The sequence below is a fragment of the Erpetoichthys calabaricus genome, chromosome 1 (assembly GCF_900747795.2).
Source record: "Erpetoichthys calabaricus chromosome 1, fErpCal1.3, whole genome shotgun sequence".
NCBI lineage: Eukaryota > Metazoa > Chordata > Cladistia > Polypteriformes > Polypteridae > Erpetoichthys > Erpetoichthys calabaricus.
Window position 1 is genome coordinate 143,836,637 of NC_041394.2, and position 18,692 is coordinate 143,855,328.

The following is an 18,692-nucleotide window of genomic DNA, read 5'->3' on the forward strand; positions in this document are numbered from 1 at the left end:
GTTTGGTACCACCAGGACTCTTTCTAGATTTGGCTGTCCAGCCAAACAGAATAACTCGGCAAAGACAAAGAACTCAATTGTCCAACTGTCACTCTAACAGAAATTCAAAAGACCTGTGCTGAGATGGCAAAACCTATTGGAAGGACAACAATCTCAGCAACACTTTTCCATTTCCATTAGGTGTTTATGGCAGAGTGGCTAACATCTACTTGGAGTTTTCCAAACACTGAAAGGTACAGAGGTATAATAAACAACAAAAGAATCCAGTGAAGATGCAAAAAAATCAATTAACCAAATGACCAATTATCCATTATTTATTTGTGTTGCCATCAAGGCAGCATGATGTTATAAAGGCAAGACCCACACAATCTTAGCACCATTTTCCAGATTCTTCAAAGGTTTAGGAAGTTTGCCAAAACTGAACAGAGAGTATATAACCAAGGTATGGGGTAAAAGCATTTAATTTCCTGAGATGCCCATACTGTACATTAAGGCTAATAGACCCCCCTGCTCCACAGAGACAATAAATGACAGCTTTGGTCGAGCAGATGGAGTTACTGGGAATAATGTTGAAACAGGGAATGATGGGGTAAATGCAAAATAATATGAAGGTGAACATAAGAAAGAAAAAAAGGGGGTAATGGTCCATCAATGTTATTCATTGTCTGAATAAACAACCTAAAGCAGATGGTAAAATGTAAAGATGAACACAAGACATGAAAATATAGAACTTTTTTCAGGGTTGTGACAGAAGATGATTTAGGTGAAGACAGCCTTTGCAATTATATCACTAGAAGAATGCCAGAACAGTTTCCTTGGAAAGTCAAGACAAAAGCCAAGCAAAATGACACCTTTTATTGGCTAACTAAAAAGATTACAATATGCAAGTTTTCGAGGCAACTCAGGCCCCTTCTTCAGGCAAGTACTACTTGGAAAGTCATATATTATGAAAACATCTGTACACAAGAATGATAGCTGGCAGGCATAATAAGCCACACCATCAAAAAAGGACTAGTTGGGGTTCAGTTCTTCTCAAAAAAGAAGAGTGTTGACCCCCTCAATTAAGAATGAAAAATTGAAAGTTCTTGGGGCAGCACCTCATATTCTGTTTTTTCAGCTCTATATATCCTTACATATATGTAGGGTTCATGGATAACACTTTAGATTTAACAAATCTGTGTATATTTCCAAGCAGGGTAGTAATAAATACACACCAGAAACTCTAATCTGGACATCCCGCATAAAGAATACATAGAGGATTTAAGGCTGATGGAAATGTACTTGTTTGTAAACATAATACTGCATTCATTTTTGTACTACATTTTGGTGTGCAAGCATATGTGCCAATTCACCCATTTTCATGGCTCAGCAAACTTTAGATATTTCTGATATTGATTTCTTGTTGCCAAGCAGCATGATGGCACAGTGGTAGTACTGTGGCCTCACAGTAAGAAAAACAGATTTTGCATCCTGGATGTTCCTTGCATTGAGGGTGCTCCGGTTTCTTCCTAAACGCTAAACTGGCTCTAGTGTGTGTGTGGTGTGTTCACTCTTTGACAGACCGGAGCCCTGTCCAGGTGATTGTTCCTGCCTTTTGTCCTGTGCTTGCTGGGATAGCTTCCAGCTCCCCCCTACAATCCTGCTCAGGATTAAATGGTTTTAGAGGATGGTATGATATGGAATTTCATTTCCAGTTTTTACAAATGGCCAAGCATATGTTACTTGGCCTAGAGCAACCTTAAGGGCAAAGTTAAAGTAAAAGTTACCAATACAGAAAAGCAAGGAAAACCAATTCCTAATGAATGATAATATTTACTCAAAATATTGTATAAATTAAGTACTTTCTGCTTTAACATATTATTTAATCCAATAAGGTGTTGCATACCCATACAAGAATATATATATTCAGAATTTAAGCACATAAGCTATGTCTACACATGCAAGTATACATGTTATTTATCCATTTTCTCATTTTTCTTTTGTGCATACAGTAGTAAGTGCTGTAAACCCATCCAATATTACAGCCTAATTCCATGGATGACAGAAAATGCTATTATGTTTAGTCTAAATAAGCCACTACAGTGAAAGAAGGCTATACTACTAAAAATGTATTAACTTGAATGCTTCATGAATTAGCATGTTGTCAGTCTGTGGAAGACGTAAGTTAACATTTTCAAACATCTTTAATCCAATTCCGAGTCATTATGGGGGGCACAAGGCAGGAAAAAACCCTTATCTAAATGCCAAACCATCACAGGGCCCACTCAGGCCAATTTGGAATCACTAATTAACCTAACCTGCATGTCTTTGGGCTTGTGGCATGAAAAACCTTTCACAAGCAGGATGTGTAAACTTGGTAAAGACAACGACTGGATGTGTAATTTGATCCACTGCAATTTTAGGCATACACGTAAGAATTTTACTGTACTATGTAAACATGACAATAAACTTGAACTTAAATCTGAACATAAAGCAAAAGAAGTTGTGTAGTGTAAGAGAGCTTTACGTTTGTTCTTGATGTCCTCTGACAACAGTCATTTGTATACTACTGCATAGTATTCATTATTTTATATTTGTTTTGCTTATTTCTCTGAGATAATCTTCCTGTCTGTCTGAACAAAAGGGCAAGCACATTAAAGAAACAAAAAAAAGGTTTACATGTACAAAGTGTAGTCAGTTTTAAAGCAAATACGACTTGTGTCATTCTAAAGACATAGTGGAGCTTAAGGGAAAGTTGAGCTCTATATACGCAGAACTCAGTCTTCAGTTGTTCTGTACCTGGTTCTAGATTTGTTTGGCCTGGAGTAGACAGAAATGTTAAAAAATTAAGTTTTTAAGTGAGACAGTAGATTGAATATGAGATAAAGGACTCTAGAAGGAAATGACAGGACTGACAATAGTTAGTTGAAAACAGAAGGTAGGAGAGAATATATCAAAGATCACTTTTCAAAGGGCCGTAATTTAACAAAACATGTAGAAACCACATCCCTTAACTGCAAAAAAATGCATTAGCAATACTGCCTGTGTAGTATCTACCCATCCACCCATATTCACTTTCCTCCATTGGAGGTTTATGTTGAGTCAGAGTTTGTACCTACAGTAGCAGATTTGAAACAAGAAGCAATCTTGAATATGCTCCATCACTTTTATGTGCACACACAACCCAACACATTCTTTTACAGAGCTAAATTAGTGCCAATAATTATTGCAAAATGTATATTTGTGGCATTTGGAAAGAAACTGGAATTCATGGAGAGAAGCTCAGGATCACTTGAGCAGACTTTAAACAGACAGGATTTCGGAGCAGTGAAATTGAAGCAACAAAAGCATTTCGTGAGTTGCTCTACACAGACCACTGGTAAATTATGCTTCAATGCTCACCCTTAGGAAAACATTATTTCAGTTTACCAGAAACACTGTAAACATTTTCTTTTGGCAAGAAAACTAGATAAAATATAAGTCAGCCTGGTTTTCTTATCTTGGGGAAAGTAAGACAAACACTTTACAAAATGCAGTGGAAGCAGAAAAGTAAAGAGAATGAGATTTATGAATTCCCTTAGTATCTCTACCTAAGTCATAAGGTTACTTTAATTATCAAAATGTATCTTGTGTGTTTTCAGTAAAGCTTATTCTGGCTGGTGGGTTACTACTTAGCAAAGCAGTGCTAGGACGTTGGCTAACAAATGCACAATGATAGAACTTCTTCTTTAATTTCTATACTCTCCGTGCTGCTTTTTCTTTCCAATAGGAATGGACCCTATGGAGAAAGGAGTCTTGATGTTCTGTCTGTCTTTTTCAGCCTCCTCCTCTTCATCATATCTCTCATCATCATCATCGTCGTCATCCTCAGCGTCACTGTGATGTGGTGTTGAATGCAAAGATGCAGATGGAGACGGAGGTACTGAGGATGGTCGAGGATACCTAAACCCTTCAGTCTAAAAAATTGTGAAAAACATAAAAGTAAAATATTAATTTATGTTAGAATAGTAAAATTGATCATGTATTGCTGAATAACAAAATAAAGCTGCAAATAAACAAAATTGTGAAGATTCTGTCTGATATTAATGTGCACACATACAATCTCATGATCAGGCCCCTAAACCCCAAATAGTCAGTATTCACTTTATTGACTTCATTCAGGCTGATTAACAGCATTAAGCCTTAAGAATATACAGTAATTATATCCTATTAGTAGCAATAGCACTTTATACCTGATACAGGAGCAATATAATAATACAGCACTCCAGACTCGTTTTGATGTTAACTTTTAATAGCCTAATACAGCCCTTTTTTCCCTTTAACAGTAAAAAGCAGTAAGTCCTTTCATGAGAAAATAAACAGAAACAGCCATTTCCTGCTGTTTTCAAAAAAAGTGGCATTTCTCAAGAGTGATTCTATGATGTAAAGCAAATGCACTTTGAAAAGGCTAATTTGAATGAAAATGGGAATCGTATAGATATCTAATTTATCAGAAATGTACAAAGCCTTTCATCATGAGCTGAGATGCACTACAGTCTGTGCTGGCAACAATGTTGATATACAGTATACCCTGTGCATGAAGGCCAGTCTGTTGTGAAGCACTCTAGCAAAAACACCTTCATACACATAGCCATCTGCACACCTAAGTAACATTTTAACTCCTATTCAATACTGTACCAATACCATTTCTGCATTAGGAACCAGTGGGGCACAGACCAACCAGCTGTCATGCAAAATAAGTAATAAGCTTCCTTCAGTAATTTAACTTATGAGAAAAATGTGTATAATAAACCTCAACATTTTCATTTGAAACATTCTTTTTCAATTTTTTAATCATGTTTGCAATTGGGGTGGCGCAGTGGGTAGCGCTGCTGCCTCGCAGTTGGGAGACCTGGGGACCTGGGTTCGCTTCCCAGGTCCTCCCTGCGTGGAGTTTGCATGTTCTCCCCGTGTCTGCGTGGGTTTCCTCCCATAGTCCAAAGACATGCAGGTTAGGTGGATTGGTGATTCTAAATTGGCCCTAGTGTGTGCTTGGTGTGTGGGTGTGTTTGTGTGTGTCCTGCGGTGGGTTGGCACCCTGCCCGGGATTAATTCCTGCCTTGTGCCCTGTGTTGGCTGTGATTGGCTCCAGCAGACCCCCGTGACCCTGTGTTCGGATTCAGCGGGTTGGAAAATGGATGGATGGATATTTGCAATTGAATTACTTATCTAGAAATATATTGCTTCTTGATGTGTATGAAATTATCTTTGTTCCAAGTGAAGAAGGCCTGTTTCCAGCTCAGGGATAGAACAGTTGGACCTGTAGTGTTATATATAGATTTGGGTTTATGTGCGCATGTCCAGCCTGAACTTTACAGTTTACCGATCAGTGGAGTTTGAAGGTCCTCACCTGTTGTTGTTGTTGTTTTTCAATCATGCATTTACACTTCTGTACAAACTTGTGACCATAATGAAAAGTCCATTTACTCACTTAAAAGTAGCTGTAGTGGAATGATTTCTAGCATACAAGTTGATAAATATTTGGTAGGTTTTTATTTGTAAGCTAGACAAATCAAATGTAATATTAGATAGTACTTCAGGAGGCATGTTGTACTTTACTCATGAGAACAGTGGTGTTTTGATGTTTACCTAACCAATCCCCCACCCCCAACCTTTAGAAATGACCCAAGATGCGAAATTTATTGTGGGGGTAAATGAATGTGAATCAGACCAGATCAGCAAGAGTGACTGTGTTTGAACGGAGAGCCTATAAGCCATCCTCCACAGGAAGGCCATAAACTGCCTAAACAAAGTAAAACAAAAAACAAAGTAAACAAAGTTTGAGTTTTCCCTGAGCACTTTTCTTGGTAAATGGCCCAGGAAGAGATAGGAAAACTAATTCTATAGGTCTGAAATATTGCTGTTCATGATTGGCTTTGAATTGGAGGCCATTCTGTACCACAACACGCTATTGCTTTGTGTTTTGCGATAAGAATGATATAAAATTGGTCACCCTGCCTTGACTGCTCTCTCTCTCACCATCTGGCCATGAACAGAAGACCATGATGAAGATAACTCTGTTTCAGCAGCCATGTGGCCTGTCTCAATACTCCATTCAGTGGCCAAGTACTAAGCAAAGGTAGACTGACAATAAGCAGAGAGACACCATTGGACACAAGATGCACTACTACTTATGATGTAATGTTATGGTTTGCCAATATTCACATTGCATTCTGCATCCTTAATATTTTTGAGCCTTTTATCAATAATATACAAGTAAATGTGCAGCTTAACTCCTGCTGGTATTTTTACTCAGTTTAATTACTTGAGCTTACAGATATAGAATGGAAGGGGAGAGGAAGTGCTAAAGAACCTGACCACAGAGTAGTGAGTGTATGGGATTTAAGGCATTTTATTAAGATCAACACAATAAATAATATAAAGGGGACAATAGGGTCACCATAGGACCATAAATCACAGAACAGTAGCCAGAGTAATATGTTAAAAAAACAAAAGGAGATCAATATCTGGAATGCATAGCACACAAGACATTAGGCTGCATCATGATTTTCACTCCTTGCAAACGAATGCATCATTAAATTTGAAAATGTTTGTGTTATTTGCATGCTGTTGCAGCTTCTCCTTTTTCACCTAAAACCATTCAATTATAAACTTGAGTTGTTGTTGGAATTTAGGCAGGTCATAGCTAATAGAGTTTCCTGAGTAGCTGGTGGTAGCAAGGCTCTCACTTTTTATAGCATTGAAATCATACATTGGCAGATTTTATCAAATGATGATGATGTCAGAGGGAAACACAATAATCTGATGCCTATCGACACAGACCAGGTACCAGCATCATGTTATTTAGGATACAAAAAGTACGTCAATGTGCAGGTCCTGCTAGACAGTACCAAAATAGAGACAGATATAGTTAGTTAGGTAATTTAAAGTTTACATTAGAGAAGTCTGTACCCACACAAAGAAAAATACTGGTGTGGCCCCACTAGAATTATTATGACCAAACACCTCTGAACTCTACAGAAACCAATTCAACAGGTGAATAAAAAAACAAAAAGTGTTACTTTTTACAAGAAATGGAGTTTTGCTTTTAAACAAAATGATTTTTCAACTTTGGAGTTGCCATGGGAGACTTGGCTGACTTTGACCTTAATTGCATTTGACAGTGGCGTTTGTGTTTTGTGGATAGTTTATATTTTGGGTGTTTCTTTTCCTGTTTTGCCAGTCATTACATTCTGACTCTTTACTGTATACTGCTCCAGTTATGTCAGCTATTCAAAATGGCAGTGGCTGCTATGTATTTTTCTAGCTGTCTGTCTCCTAGGTGGCTGTTTTGACTCTTTTGGATTGGACATCAAGCAAAGAGTTGGCTGTTTTGAGTTGCATAGCATGCTAGCTTCCAGAAAACAGAGTTTATGTTTCTTCTGTAATGCTGCCAATCACCTATCAAAATGATAGCTGCCTTGTCTCTGTCTTGTTATTTGGCTGCTGCTTTGTTTCTTAATGGTCTGTGTAGCTGCCTGACCCTCAACCAAACCGACACTGCCTAATTTTGGCTTGCCTGTGAAACTGGCTCATTCTTCAAACCAACCGTCAGCTGCCTTATGTCATTTCAGCCTATGCAGCTCACTGATTTACTCTAAAGGAAGCTGCCTTGATTCTTCCCAGTATGCCCCATTCAGACACAGTGACCCATTTAATGCTTACAGTATATGCCCTAATTTCTTAACATTTCTTAACAATTCTACAAACATTTTCAAAAGCATTTGATACATGCAATCATTTATTTCCATGCAGAACTCTCACTACCCATTATGTCAAATCTGACTTTCCAGGATAGATCTTACAGTGACAAGGCACATCACAAACTAGCTGTAGCCCCATATAGGCCAGTTGCTGTGGTGGGCCCAGTATCAAGTTATAATGCAGCTAATGCTGCCACTTACAGTCACGTTTTCTTTATCTTAGACCTATTTTAAAAATATTTGTTTTTAGTCCTCCAAATGGAAGCCTGTATTCAGCTTTCTATGACAGACATCTAGTGACAGATGTTAAACTTGACTGGGACTGCCAAATGATATTTCAATGGAAACTCCAAAGAAGAAATAAAGTGAAAAAAGGACATGGATTGATGCAAGCAGGTGATCAAAATACATAATCAAAAAATTCGTGTAAAAATGTTTGGTACACAAGCAATGATATTGTTTAAATAACTTATATATGCATAGTTAATATTACTTCTGTAGAAAATAAGTATATGAAACAAGCCACACTTAGTCTTTTTTAGAGGATCTGTTATTATTTTATAATGTTTTACAAAAATGGACATTTTTTGCAAAATGTTTATGGTAAATTTAAATTCAAAAGGGTAAATATTAAGCAGATGGTGCAAATGTCTCATAAATAACAAGATATACTTTAGTACAATTCTGTTACACTTAGCAGCAGATAAGAGGTACAAAAAGGTTAGAGAGGCAGATTAAACATCAGGAAATAACAGGTTAAAGTGATTATGACATCAAAAGATGTTGTAAAGTCTTATTCCTTAAATGGTCCTTTTTTAGTAGTGCATAAAAATATTCTAGTGAATTAGGCAGTGTTTTCTTCGTTTCAATTTCATAACAGGATTACCTAGGTAAGCTGGTGACACCAGTCTTACACACTGGCACAAGCACAATTTTGCCCAGCAATTGCAGTCACACATCTAGCAACAGCTGTGACCAGCCCTGGAAGTAAATGATGTTGCAGTAAAACATAAGATATATGCAAAAGAACAAATAAACACATTTTCTAAATGGCCTGTCGTCAAATAATATAAGAATAAATGCCAGATGTGTCAAAGAATGAGTCTTAATGGCATCAAAAAAGTGACAACAGATTCAAATATGTGAGTTATCAAAGAAATAAGGAAAATTAGAAATCCCAATAGTCAGGAAGAAAGGAATATAGATAACAGTATACAATTAATTCATAAAATGTTCTGTTAGTTTTAAAGACGAGATCACAAACAACCATTATTTTCTCATGTGAAGTACAAATTAGCAGTTATACAATAGTACTAGGGTGTTGTACCGTGTTAGCCATTATGAATGTAGAGAAAAGCCAAGCAAAATGACACCTTTTATTGGCTAACTAGAAAGATTACAATATGCATTGCAAAAGCATATTGTAATCTTTCTAGTTAGCCAATAAAAGGTGTCATTTTGCTTGGCTTTTCTCTACAGTTATACAATAGAAAGGCAAACCCTAACCCTAAATTTGAGAAGCCTAGACCCAAATAATAAAACACAATTTAAAATGAGACTAAGAAAGTAAAATATTTGATATATGTAGGTGTTGGTAATGGTGTTTGTGTATTGAGCAAAGCTCTTGCATGTGGAGCTTAAGACTTTATTGGTAATATCGGTGAAATGCTGAGATTTACCGAAGGTGACAGTTGCAATTGCTGTCATTTACAAAAGAAGGTTCCATTCATTCTATAGAATCCAATCAACAATCTTCCACTAAACATCCAATCATGCTCAGTTTATGCCCCTGGATTCACTCTGTTATCTTTTTGTTCATCCTCAACCCTTTCTTAGCCAGTTGTTAATTATTTCCAATTTGCTGTAGGGCTAAAGGGACCAGGGCTTAATGCTAAGTCATTGCTCTTAGGAGCTGTAACAGTCAGGGCTACAGTTACCTTAGGAATATAAAATTCTCTCGTAGGTCAAAGTGCTTCAGGATGACATTAGTAAGGTCACAGCAATTTCAGCCCTCGCTACATCTAGCTCATTTTATTATTAAGTTGAAGGGTTTGCCTCTATTTAGACATTTTGTATCTTGCATTCCTTTGGACTGCTTTACTATTTAGATGATGTTTCTTGCATTCCCAGCTTATTGTTGTACAGTATATTAATTGCTTTTTCCTTTTGTTATTATTGAATTATAAGATTTCATATTTGTTTTATTGTTGTTATTCTTTGTTTACTTAAGATTTTTTTTCATGTTTTGGTTAAATGATATGGCAGATTACTAAATTAATTAATCCTGCTGGGTTTTTTGGCATTTGCCCTTCTCAGTAGGAATTTTTAAAAAAACACCTACATGTTAATTTACAGTATATAGGACTGAAGAACAGTGGTACCATCTGTTCAAGGAAGTGACATCATACAGCTAGCAATTATGCATCCAAACCTTTAACAGCTATTATCATAGATCATTACAAATTGGGAACATTCTTAAGGAACACAAACTACATAAGTTGTACCAGTATATAAAAAAGAGTGGATGGACCCATGTAATTACAACAACAACAACAATTCTTGTAGAGCCCAAAACCACATAAGGAATGCCTCAATGGACTTTAACAGAACCTTTTTTGACAGGCCCACAGCCCTGACTATATAAAAAGACAAGAAAAAACTCCCAAAAAACCTTTAAAGAAAAATAAATGGAAGAAATCTTGTGAAAGGCATTTCAGAGACAGGCCCCCTTCTGGGTAGGTTGGATGTAATTACAGGTCATTTACCTTAACTTAAGTCACATTTAAATGAAAGAAACAGTTATAAAGGACATGAAAGAAAAACAACTGTATAATAAAGGGATGTTATGGACTAGCAGGCAAAGATTAAAAAAATAGAGATGCTATTAAAGTAACATGACACTTTTATGAGGAAGAAATTTTATAATATTGTCTACATTGACTTTCAAAATGCTCACCAAACTACAAATTGCAGATTTTTGGTAATGACAGAAAGGTGATCATGATTATGTAGATTCTCTTTAAACTACTACTACTTCCTAAAATGATCCTTATAAAAAAGCCATTCAAAATTAGATTAAGAAAGCATTACTGGAGTGGTTTGTGTAGGTCTACAAAACAACATGATTTGTTAAAGGCAAATATATATGCAATAACGAGCTGTCACCATCTGTCATATTTTCTTGTTACATCAGCTTTGCCCTGTCTTACACTTTGAAATGACTGATGGAAGCAAATAGTGTGAGAGAAACTGATAAAACAGCAAGTAAAGAAGGGTCTTGGACTTCTCACCTGTGGTGGGGCTGTGGGGTCCATCTTGAATTTGTCTGGAAAAGCTCGGCTCAGGGCCAGGTGTCGGGCATGCATATAATACTAAAAGTAATAATAACAAAAAGATTATGAAATTCAGAAAGTTACCATGGTGCAAACACCGTAACAATGAGGTAGGATAAAACATTCTATTTAAGGTGTGTGCACTCAACTACCAGCATCTTCTTTTTAGCTAAGTGGTGTATCGTGTAGACTTTTATAATGTCAAAAATCTACATTCAGCTTTCTAAACCTGCTACAACCCATTTAGTTTTCTTGTAGGAAGACCTTTAAAAAGATGATTGCAATAGTCCAGTTTGGTGGCAATCCAATCCATATGGTCACATACTAACAATGTTAACATGATAACATGACTTTCAACTGCAGCAAGTTCAGTGTTACAGTCAAATAGAACCCCAATAATTTTACAAGAATCAAGTTTTAAGGAGATGGATGGCAAGCGTCTTAAGTTGGTCAAATGATCCTACTAGACAGAGCTTCTTTCATGGCATGCAAAGTGAGGATCAGATTAAATATGGGAAATGAGTTGTATACAGTATTTCATCACTGAACAGAATACATGTAATAAATTAAACATTCAAAAACAAGCTGTGCATGTTCATGTAATTTTATGAGGTCATAAATGGTAAGTGGATATAACATGGGACTTGTATAACAGGACTTGTCATCCCTATCTGGAAAGGGAAGGGTGATTGCCTGGATTGCAGCAACTACAGGGTGAAAACACTGCTCTCAGTGCTGGGTCCTTGCTAGGGTCGTCCTCGATAGCATCCGTGATTACTTGCACACCTACCATTGACCGGAGCAGTCTGGTTTTACGCCTAAGAAGTCTACCATCGACCACATCTGAGGGTTCTGATAGAGCGCAAACACAAATATCGGCAGAGTTTCTTTGCAGCCTTTGTCGATTTTCATAAAGCGTACAACTCAGTTGCTTGAGCTGTCCTGTGGGACATCCTGAGACTTTGTGGATCCCCTCAAGGTTTCTGGATATCATGGCCGGCCTGTACACTGGTACTGTGAGTGCTGTGCAGAGTGGAGGCAGAACCTCTGTATTTTTCCCAGTTGATTCTGGGGCATGTTAGGGGTGTGTTTTTGCTCCTACTCTGTTCATGCTTGCATGGACTGGGTGTTGGGCAAGGTCCTGGGGTCCAGTGGCTGTGGGGCATCGGTTGGCAAAGAAAGATTCACTGATCATGATGCTGTGATCTTCACGGAGTCAATGGAGGCTCTAATCGGGGCTTTCAAGAGACTGAGAAAGGAATTTGAGTGTCTGAGTTTGTGAGTGTCTTGGATAAAACCCAAGTCCAGGCCTTTAATGACCTCTTAGGCACTGCCATCAGCAGTGTGTCTGTCTGCGAAGAGAGTGTCAACCTTGTCGAGAGGTTTACTTACCTTAGCAGTGATATTCATGTCTCTGGTGACTCTTCCTATTAAGTCAGTAGACAGACTGCGAGAGCATGGTGTATAATGAGGTGTATAATGCTTCAAAAGGATGAAGGTCCAAGTCTTTAGAGTTCTAGTGCTTTCTGTCTTGTTATATGGTTGCGAGACATGGACGCTATCCAGTGACATGAGATGAAGACTGGACTCCTTTGATACTGTGTCTCTTTTGGAGAATCCTTGGGTAATGCTGGTTTGACTTTGTGTCGAATTAACGGTTGCTCATGGAGTCCTGAATGAGGCACATTACACTTACCTGCATTGTGAGGGAGCATCACTTATGACACTATGGCCATGTGGTACAATTCCCTGAGGGTGATCTGGCTCACAGGGTCCTCATTGTTGAGGTCCTGAGTGGCTGGACCAGGCCCAGGGGACACCCACATAACACCTGGTAACGGAAGATAGAGGGTAATTTCTGAAGGGTTGGACTAGACCACATGTCTGCCTCGGGGGTTGCCAACCAAGATCCCAAGCTGTTTCGTCATGTGGTGGGCGTGGCAATGCGCTGTACCACTGCATGCTCCCCAACCTGACCTGACCTGATATACTGTAATACTCCTACTTCTTATAGTTATGATAGTAATTCTAAACCTGTAGCGGGGCTACATAGTAGTAATAGTGTTGTCAATGTTTGTGCTGAGTGCGTTTTGCTTCCATCGTCCCATTTGCTGTTTATCATGTGTGCGTCAGTGAATGTTGTCCCCGTAAATACAGAGGGGACCGATGATGGAGGGAGACTGCAGCCCCAAGATGGAAAGCACCTGTTTACAATCAATCAATTACATCCGGCTCATTACTATATTAACAATCAGGAGGGAACAGACCAGAAGAGAAGAGAAAGACGGAGATTACATTTTCACAACAACAAATCAACTTTACCTGCTGTTTTCCACATTGCGCTTTTGTAACCAGTTTGTTTTTCATTCCACCGGACTTACTTCAATTCCCTCATCGCCAGAGACCCCGGGGTTGGACTACATTATCCACCACACGCCGAGGATTCATGGTGAGGTTGCTCCATTTTTTCCGGGAAATTCAAACACATCACTTATCTGTTGACCACTCATCTGTATTCAGAACAGTTGTATACTCTGACTCAAGTCACGATCATTCTCATTCCGTATTCATTCATTGTTGTTATTCGTGTTGTTTGTATACAGTATGTTACAGAGGCAAGGGAAGGTTTGTTATTGTGTATATATATGATGTTGTCACATTGCTGCTTTGGTGGAGGGATATACATATATATTTTTTCTACGTGGGGAATGTGCAGTAGGGTTTTGTTGTGTTCCATTTAATATATCCAACTATTTTTACATATCTGCTTTTTTGTGCTTATGTTTAAACCGTCGATTGTGGGGAAAATTTTATTTGTAAGAGGTATGGCTTGATATAAGATTCATCTCAGTAATTTATCCAGGCCACAGGTCTTGGAAGTGTAGCTGCCGGCTGGGTAAGGGGTCGGCCGTTACAAACCGGCTAGAATAATAGTTTACGTCTCCTTGTTATATGTCACAACCCAGGAAAACCTGCTGAGACTCTATTGCTGCAGTCATTACTTTCCACATTCTTTAAACAAAGGACCAATTACTATAATGGTGGGAAATCTCATTGTGTGCTGAATGCTCTCTACTAATCCCATTATAATGTAGATGTTGCTATATTACTGAGTTTTTTTTCTTAGAGTTTGTCATGTCATGTAATATCCTTTTCTAATCTGCTTAATCCAGAACAGGGTTATAAGGGGTGCTGGAGCCAATTCCAGTTATCATTGGGTGCAAAGCAGGAACAAACCCTGGACAGGACACCAGCCAATTGCAGACAGAGGGTTGTCTCATTTTTTACTATGGTTTTGTAACTTTGTCAATTCACTTCCACTTTTGTTTTGTGCTTCCAGTTGGAATATGAACTTTTTTTTCTCAGTTTAATTGGAACTACCATTAGCACATTTTGCTTTCTAATACAAGTTTATTACTTTAATACAATAGCTAGCTGCTATGGGGTGCAGTCTCAAAAGATGTGCCACATTAAATCACTAGTATATAAATGAATGTCTTTCATCATCCAAGATTGTGGATACTCTTAAAAAACAACTTGCACATCCTGGTTATAACTTTTGCTTAGAACCTTTTGACTTTGATTTTTTTGGTTCTAGCTTTGGCTTTAACACACAATTATTTGACTTCTTGTTTATGACACTCCCACTTTGCTTCTGAATACATTTAATCTTCCAGTCTTTGTGGACTGCCAGATTTTTCACCCTGTGGGAATACTGAATCTTGGAAAGCTGAAATGAGCGATCCTGAGATTAATGTCTTTGAAACTCTGTTTCAACATCTTGAAGCTGAGGTTAGGAACTTTAAAAAAAAGACATTATGGTTGTTATTTTCTCTTTCTAACAGTTAGTGTAGGAATTTAATCCTTCCCCCAAATTTCTCAAGCAGTCACAAAATAATGCAGAGGTTATTAAATCAGGGCTGTTGGGTCTTTGATCTTCAGCCTAATACTTATGCCACTGACAGAGTTAAGATTGCTTACATTACATCACTATATGATGGAAATCCACTGGAATGGGCATCAGCTCTGTATGATTCCAATCATCCTTGTTGTTTCTTGCTAGAAATTTTTGAGAGGCTCCAATGCTATTTTTGATCAAGCTACCCATCCCAAGACAGCTACTAATAAATGACTGAATTTCAAACAAAGATGTAGGTGTATCAGTAAAGATTTAAGACTACTGAGGTGGGAGGAAACAGTATTCATTTCTTTGTCCTAAAAGGCTCTCTTGAAATGAATAATGAGCTTACAAGTCATGACTTGCAGGAAGTGTTGATGAATTCATTGGTTTAAGTCTAATGATTTGGACACGTATTGCAGAACATAAATATGAAAACATTTTTGAACAGGGGCTGGGGGAACAGTTCCTGTACCTTCAGTACCTTCCTTTTCTAAACAGAAAAAAAGTAGTTTAAGCTCAAAAGAAAGGAGGGAATGGACTTAGGAATGACTAATTATACTGTTGGGGTTCTGAGCATCTAGTTGCCATTAGCATCTGGGAAGCACTCACAATACTTTGGCGTTGATGGGATGAACATTTGTAGTTAAACCCTTTATGAATATTCTGTTAATATACCAGTGATCTTTTCAGGAATGTCTGCCTGAATTGAATCTGGTGATGCAGAAAACTTTATTAGTTTATCTTTGTTTTAAGAATTGGCTTTTTAAACACAATCTTAATGGTTTCAGTGGAAAACTGAGTGTTGGAGCGGTTTGTGTTCTGAGCATTAGATTATGAGGATTCAACCTCCCGTCCTTTACTGTCTGATTTTTTGGATGTCGTTTTGGCTTTGATACATGATCATTTGTCTTTTTGATACCACCCCATACCTTGTTTCAAACTATGTTTCATTTTCCTGACTACCCTTGTTTGTATCAATTACCATTTTTTTTTGCTATACATATGTATGGCTGCATAGCAACTAGCTTTACCACCTCATAGTGCTTGTATCCCAAATTAATGTAAGACACACTCACATGTGAAATGGATACTGAAAATTATCATAAGGAGAAAATAATGAGTCAATCACAGGCCATGTGATGCAAGATGTTTTTGTGGAATGCTATATGCAGCTTAGATATTTTTTCTCATGAACCTGAACTGTATACAGGGCATGAAAATTAACTTGTCGATAAAAATGTGTTAATTAGTCTACCTCAGGACACACTACCAGTTTATCCTAGCAACATTGGCTGCAAGGTGGAAACCAATCAAGAATAGGATGCCAGTTTATCATAGAGTTAAGTCATGCACACCCACACACAGTTTAGAAACAAATTACCTGAACATTCATGTCTCTAAGATGCAACTAGTAATTATAGGGAAAATGTACAAAGGCTACACAATCCTTTTCTGAGCCATGATTTCAACCCAGAACTGTGTGGCAACAGTGCTAACCACTACAATACTACCACAATGCACTACATGGATATTACGTGTATAAGTTTAATGCATTTATAAACTGTTTAAATTAGGGTAATACATCCTACATACCCTGCCAAGATATCTCCAGTCTAGCAAATCTGACAGCCTCTCTGTCCGGTTCCTCTGAATGATTCTCTGGCGGCGTGATTGCTGACAAAACCCAAACATGAACTGAGTCAGCTGATTGCAAGATTCGTCTGGTGATCGGAAGCGACGATCCAAGATGTAGATACCTGTAAAAAGGACAAGGCAGAGTAGTAACAGAGTTACTACTGTCACATTGGAGGTTACGAATACTTTTTATTTCATAATTTGGGCATACATGTGTCTGGTTTACAGTAATAAACTGTATGGGAGGTTATAGTAATTAAGAAGTAGACAATATAAATACTGAAATAAGTCTCTCAATTATAAAAAAAAAAATCTTGGAAGGCTTGGAAGGAGACAAGACATGATTTTCTTGGAGACACTTTAACGTCCCGTGAGACAAGGCAGTGTGACAAAAGGACTGCTGCTGTACATGCTTTTAAATGTTCAAAGCACTGCAGACATGCAGATCATGCTGCATGGCACAAGCAGCAGCGGGAGGTAAAAAAAAAACTGTATTTGTTTCCCATTGTATCACTGTTTAAGAGGGGGTTTCGGAGGAGCGACTACATCTCCTTAGCGTGGGGTTGAAGGGGTTGGGCAAGCGAAGCAAGCAGGGGGCAAAGCCCTCTAGTATTTATAAATATTATTTGTTTTCTTATTAATTGTTTATCACCTCACTTAACTTACCATATGCTGCTGGGTCAGCTACATGTTCTTGCATGAAGCAACCAAAGCCAGAGAGGTTGGTGGTCACACTAGGGATTCCCATTACTGTGCATTCTCCTGTTGAATAAAACAAGACCATTTACATAGTCAAGTAGATGAACATTTCTACCCCAGTTTATTACAAAAACATGGATGTCTTTAACACTCTATACAATAAATGCTAGGCAATTATAAGTAATTCCCTATTTATATACTTCAATCTTTTGTATATGCAATTATGTTTGTTGAGCAATTATAATGAACTTAGTAACAGTCATCACTATGAAATTTTGCATACAATAAATACTAATTGATTTTAAAGAAAATAATTCCTCACTAATTGAAGATGCTGACACACTCAGTGGCCTTTCATCTTCTACAGTAAAATACAGAGTAGGCTATAATGGTCATTGGAAAATCATTTTACAGTGTTTTCGGCTTACTAACAACCTTAAACAGGTTCTGTTAACAAAATCCCCTAAACCATTAATCCAGCTCTCAGAAGACACACAGCATTATCAAACATAAAAACACAATTTACTTTTTTCATTTATGTGACAGAGTGTCAAACAAGACTACAAACAAATGTCCTTATGTATCTCTGGATGCACCCTGTCCTAATGCGGCAGACACTAACAATCAATACAATGAACTCAAGTCATCACAAACCTGAACTTAGTTACCACACCTTTCTCCAAATGTAAACACTATGCATCAAAATTATTCGCACACAAATCAGAGCACAATGACATTAATAAGGCCATGGATATGTCCATTGTGAAAGCCATAAAATGGATGGACTGGCACCCCAACTGAGATCAAGCACAACTCCTTGCCTGACCTGGAAGATCTAATGGGAGGACAACACAGATAGAGGCTCAACCTGGCTGGGATGTTTTCAGTTCTTATTCTGTTTAGCATGAAATGGATAGGGATAATGGATGGAATTGAGGAGACATTATATCTATAATAATACAACTCTCATTATGAAGGGGTATTGTATTTTGAGCGGGCATCCCTGTCTGTCCCATCAGTAGGTGCTGCCCAGAGAGGACCTCCTTGATTTGTGAAGTTTCCATGCAACCCAGAAGTGGTTCTATAGTGCAAAGCTGTGGCACCAGAAGTATTCCTGGATCCAACATAAAAGGTGGCATCTCACCTCACTCTGGGAGTCAGAGTTGGGAGGAAGAGGACAACACTTGCTAAGGAGGAATGAAAGGAGACAGGTAAACATTTTGTGGTATTGTACTAAGTTGGACTGACCTATAAAGTCTGTTAAAGTACTGTTATAAAATAAAATAACTATTACTGGAACTGTGTCTGTAGGGGTCATATTTTGTGTTTGGGGCTCTGGAGCACCCCCTAATGGTCACACTATGTTCTTTGGAACAATGTATCCTACTAATGAAAGACATAAAG

The 18,692-nt window shown here is 37.9% G+C and overlaps 1 protein-coding gene across 1 annotated transcript in view; it reads right to left on the reverse strand.

Moving 5' to 3' along the window:
- Nucleotides 1-296: 296 nt before the first annotated feature.
- Nucleotides 297-18,692, reverse strand: part of gys2 (glycogen synthase 2) — a 107,633-nt gene continuing 89,237 nt past the window's right edge. Inside the window, exons 13-16 of the mRNA XM_028806726.2 lie at nucleotides 17,256-17,351; nucleotides 16,548-16,711; nucleotides 11,012-11,092; nucleotides 297-3,935 (exon numbers count right to left, since the gene is read on the reverse strand). Of these exons, the coding sequence (XP_028662559.1) occupies nucleotides 3,708-3,935; nucleotides 11,012-11,092; nucleotides 16,548-16,711; nucleotides 17,256-17,351 (569 nt within the window). The 3' untranslated portion in view covers nucleotides 297-3,707. The remainder of the gene's footprint in view (nucleotides 3,936-11,011; nucleotides 11,093-16,547; nucleotides 16,712-17,255; nucleotides 17,352-18,692) is intronic.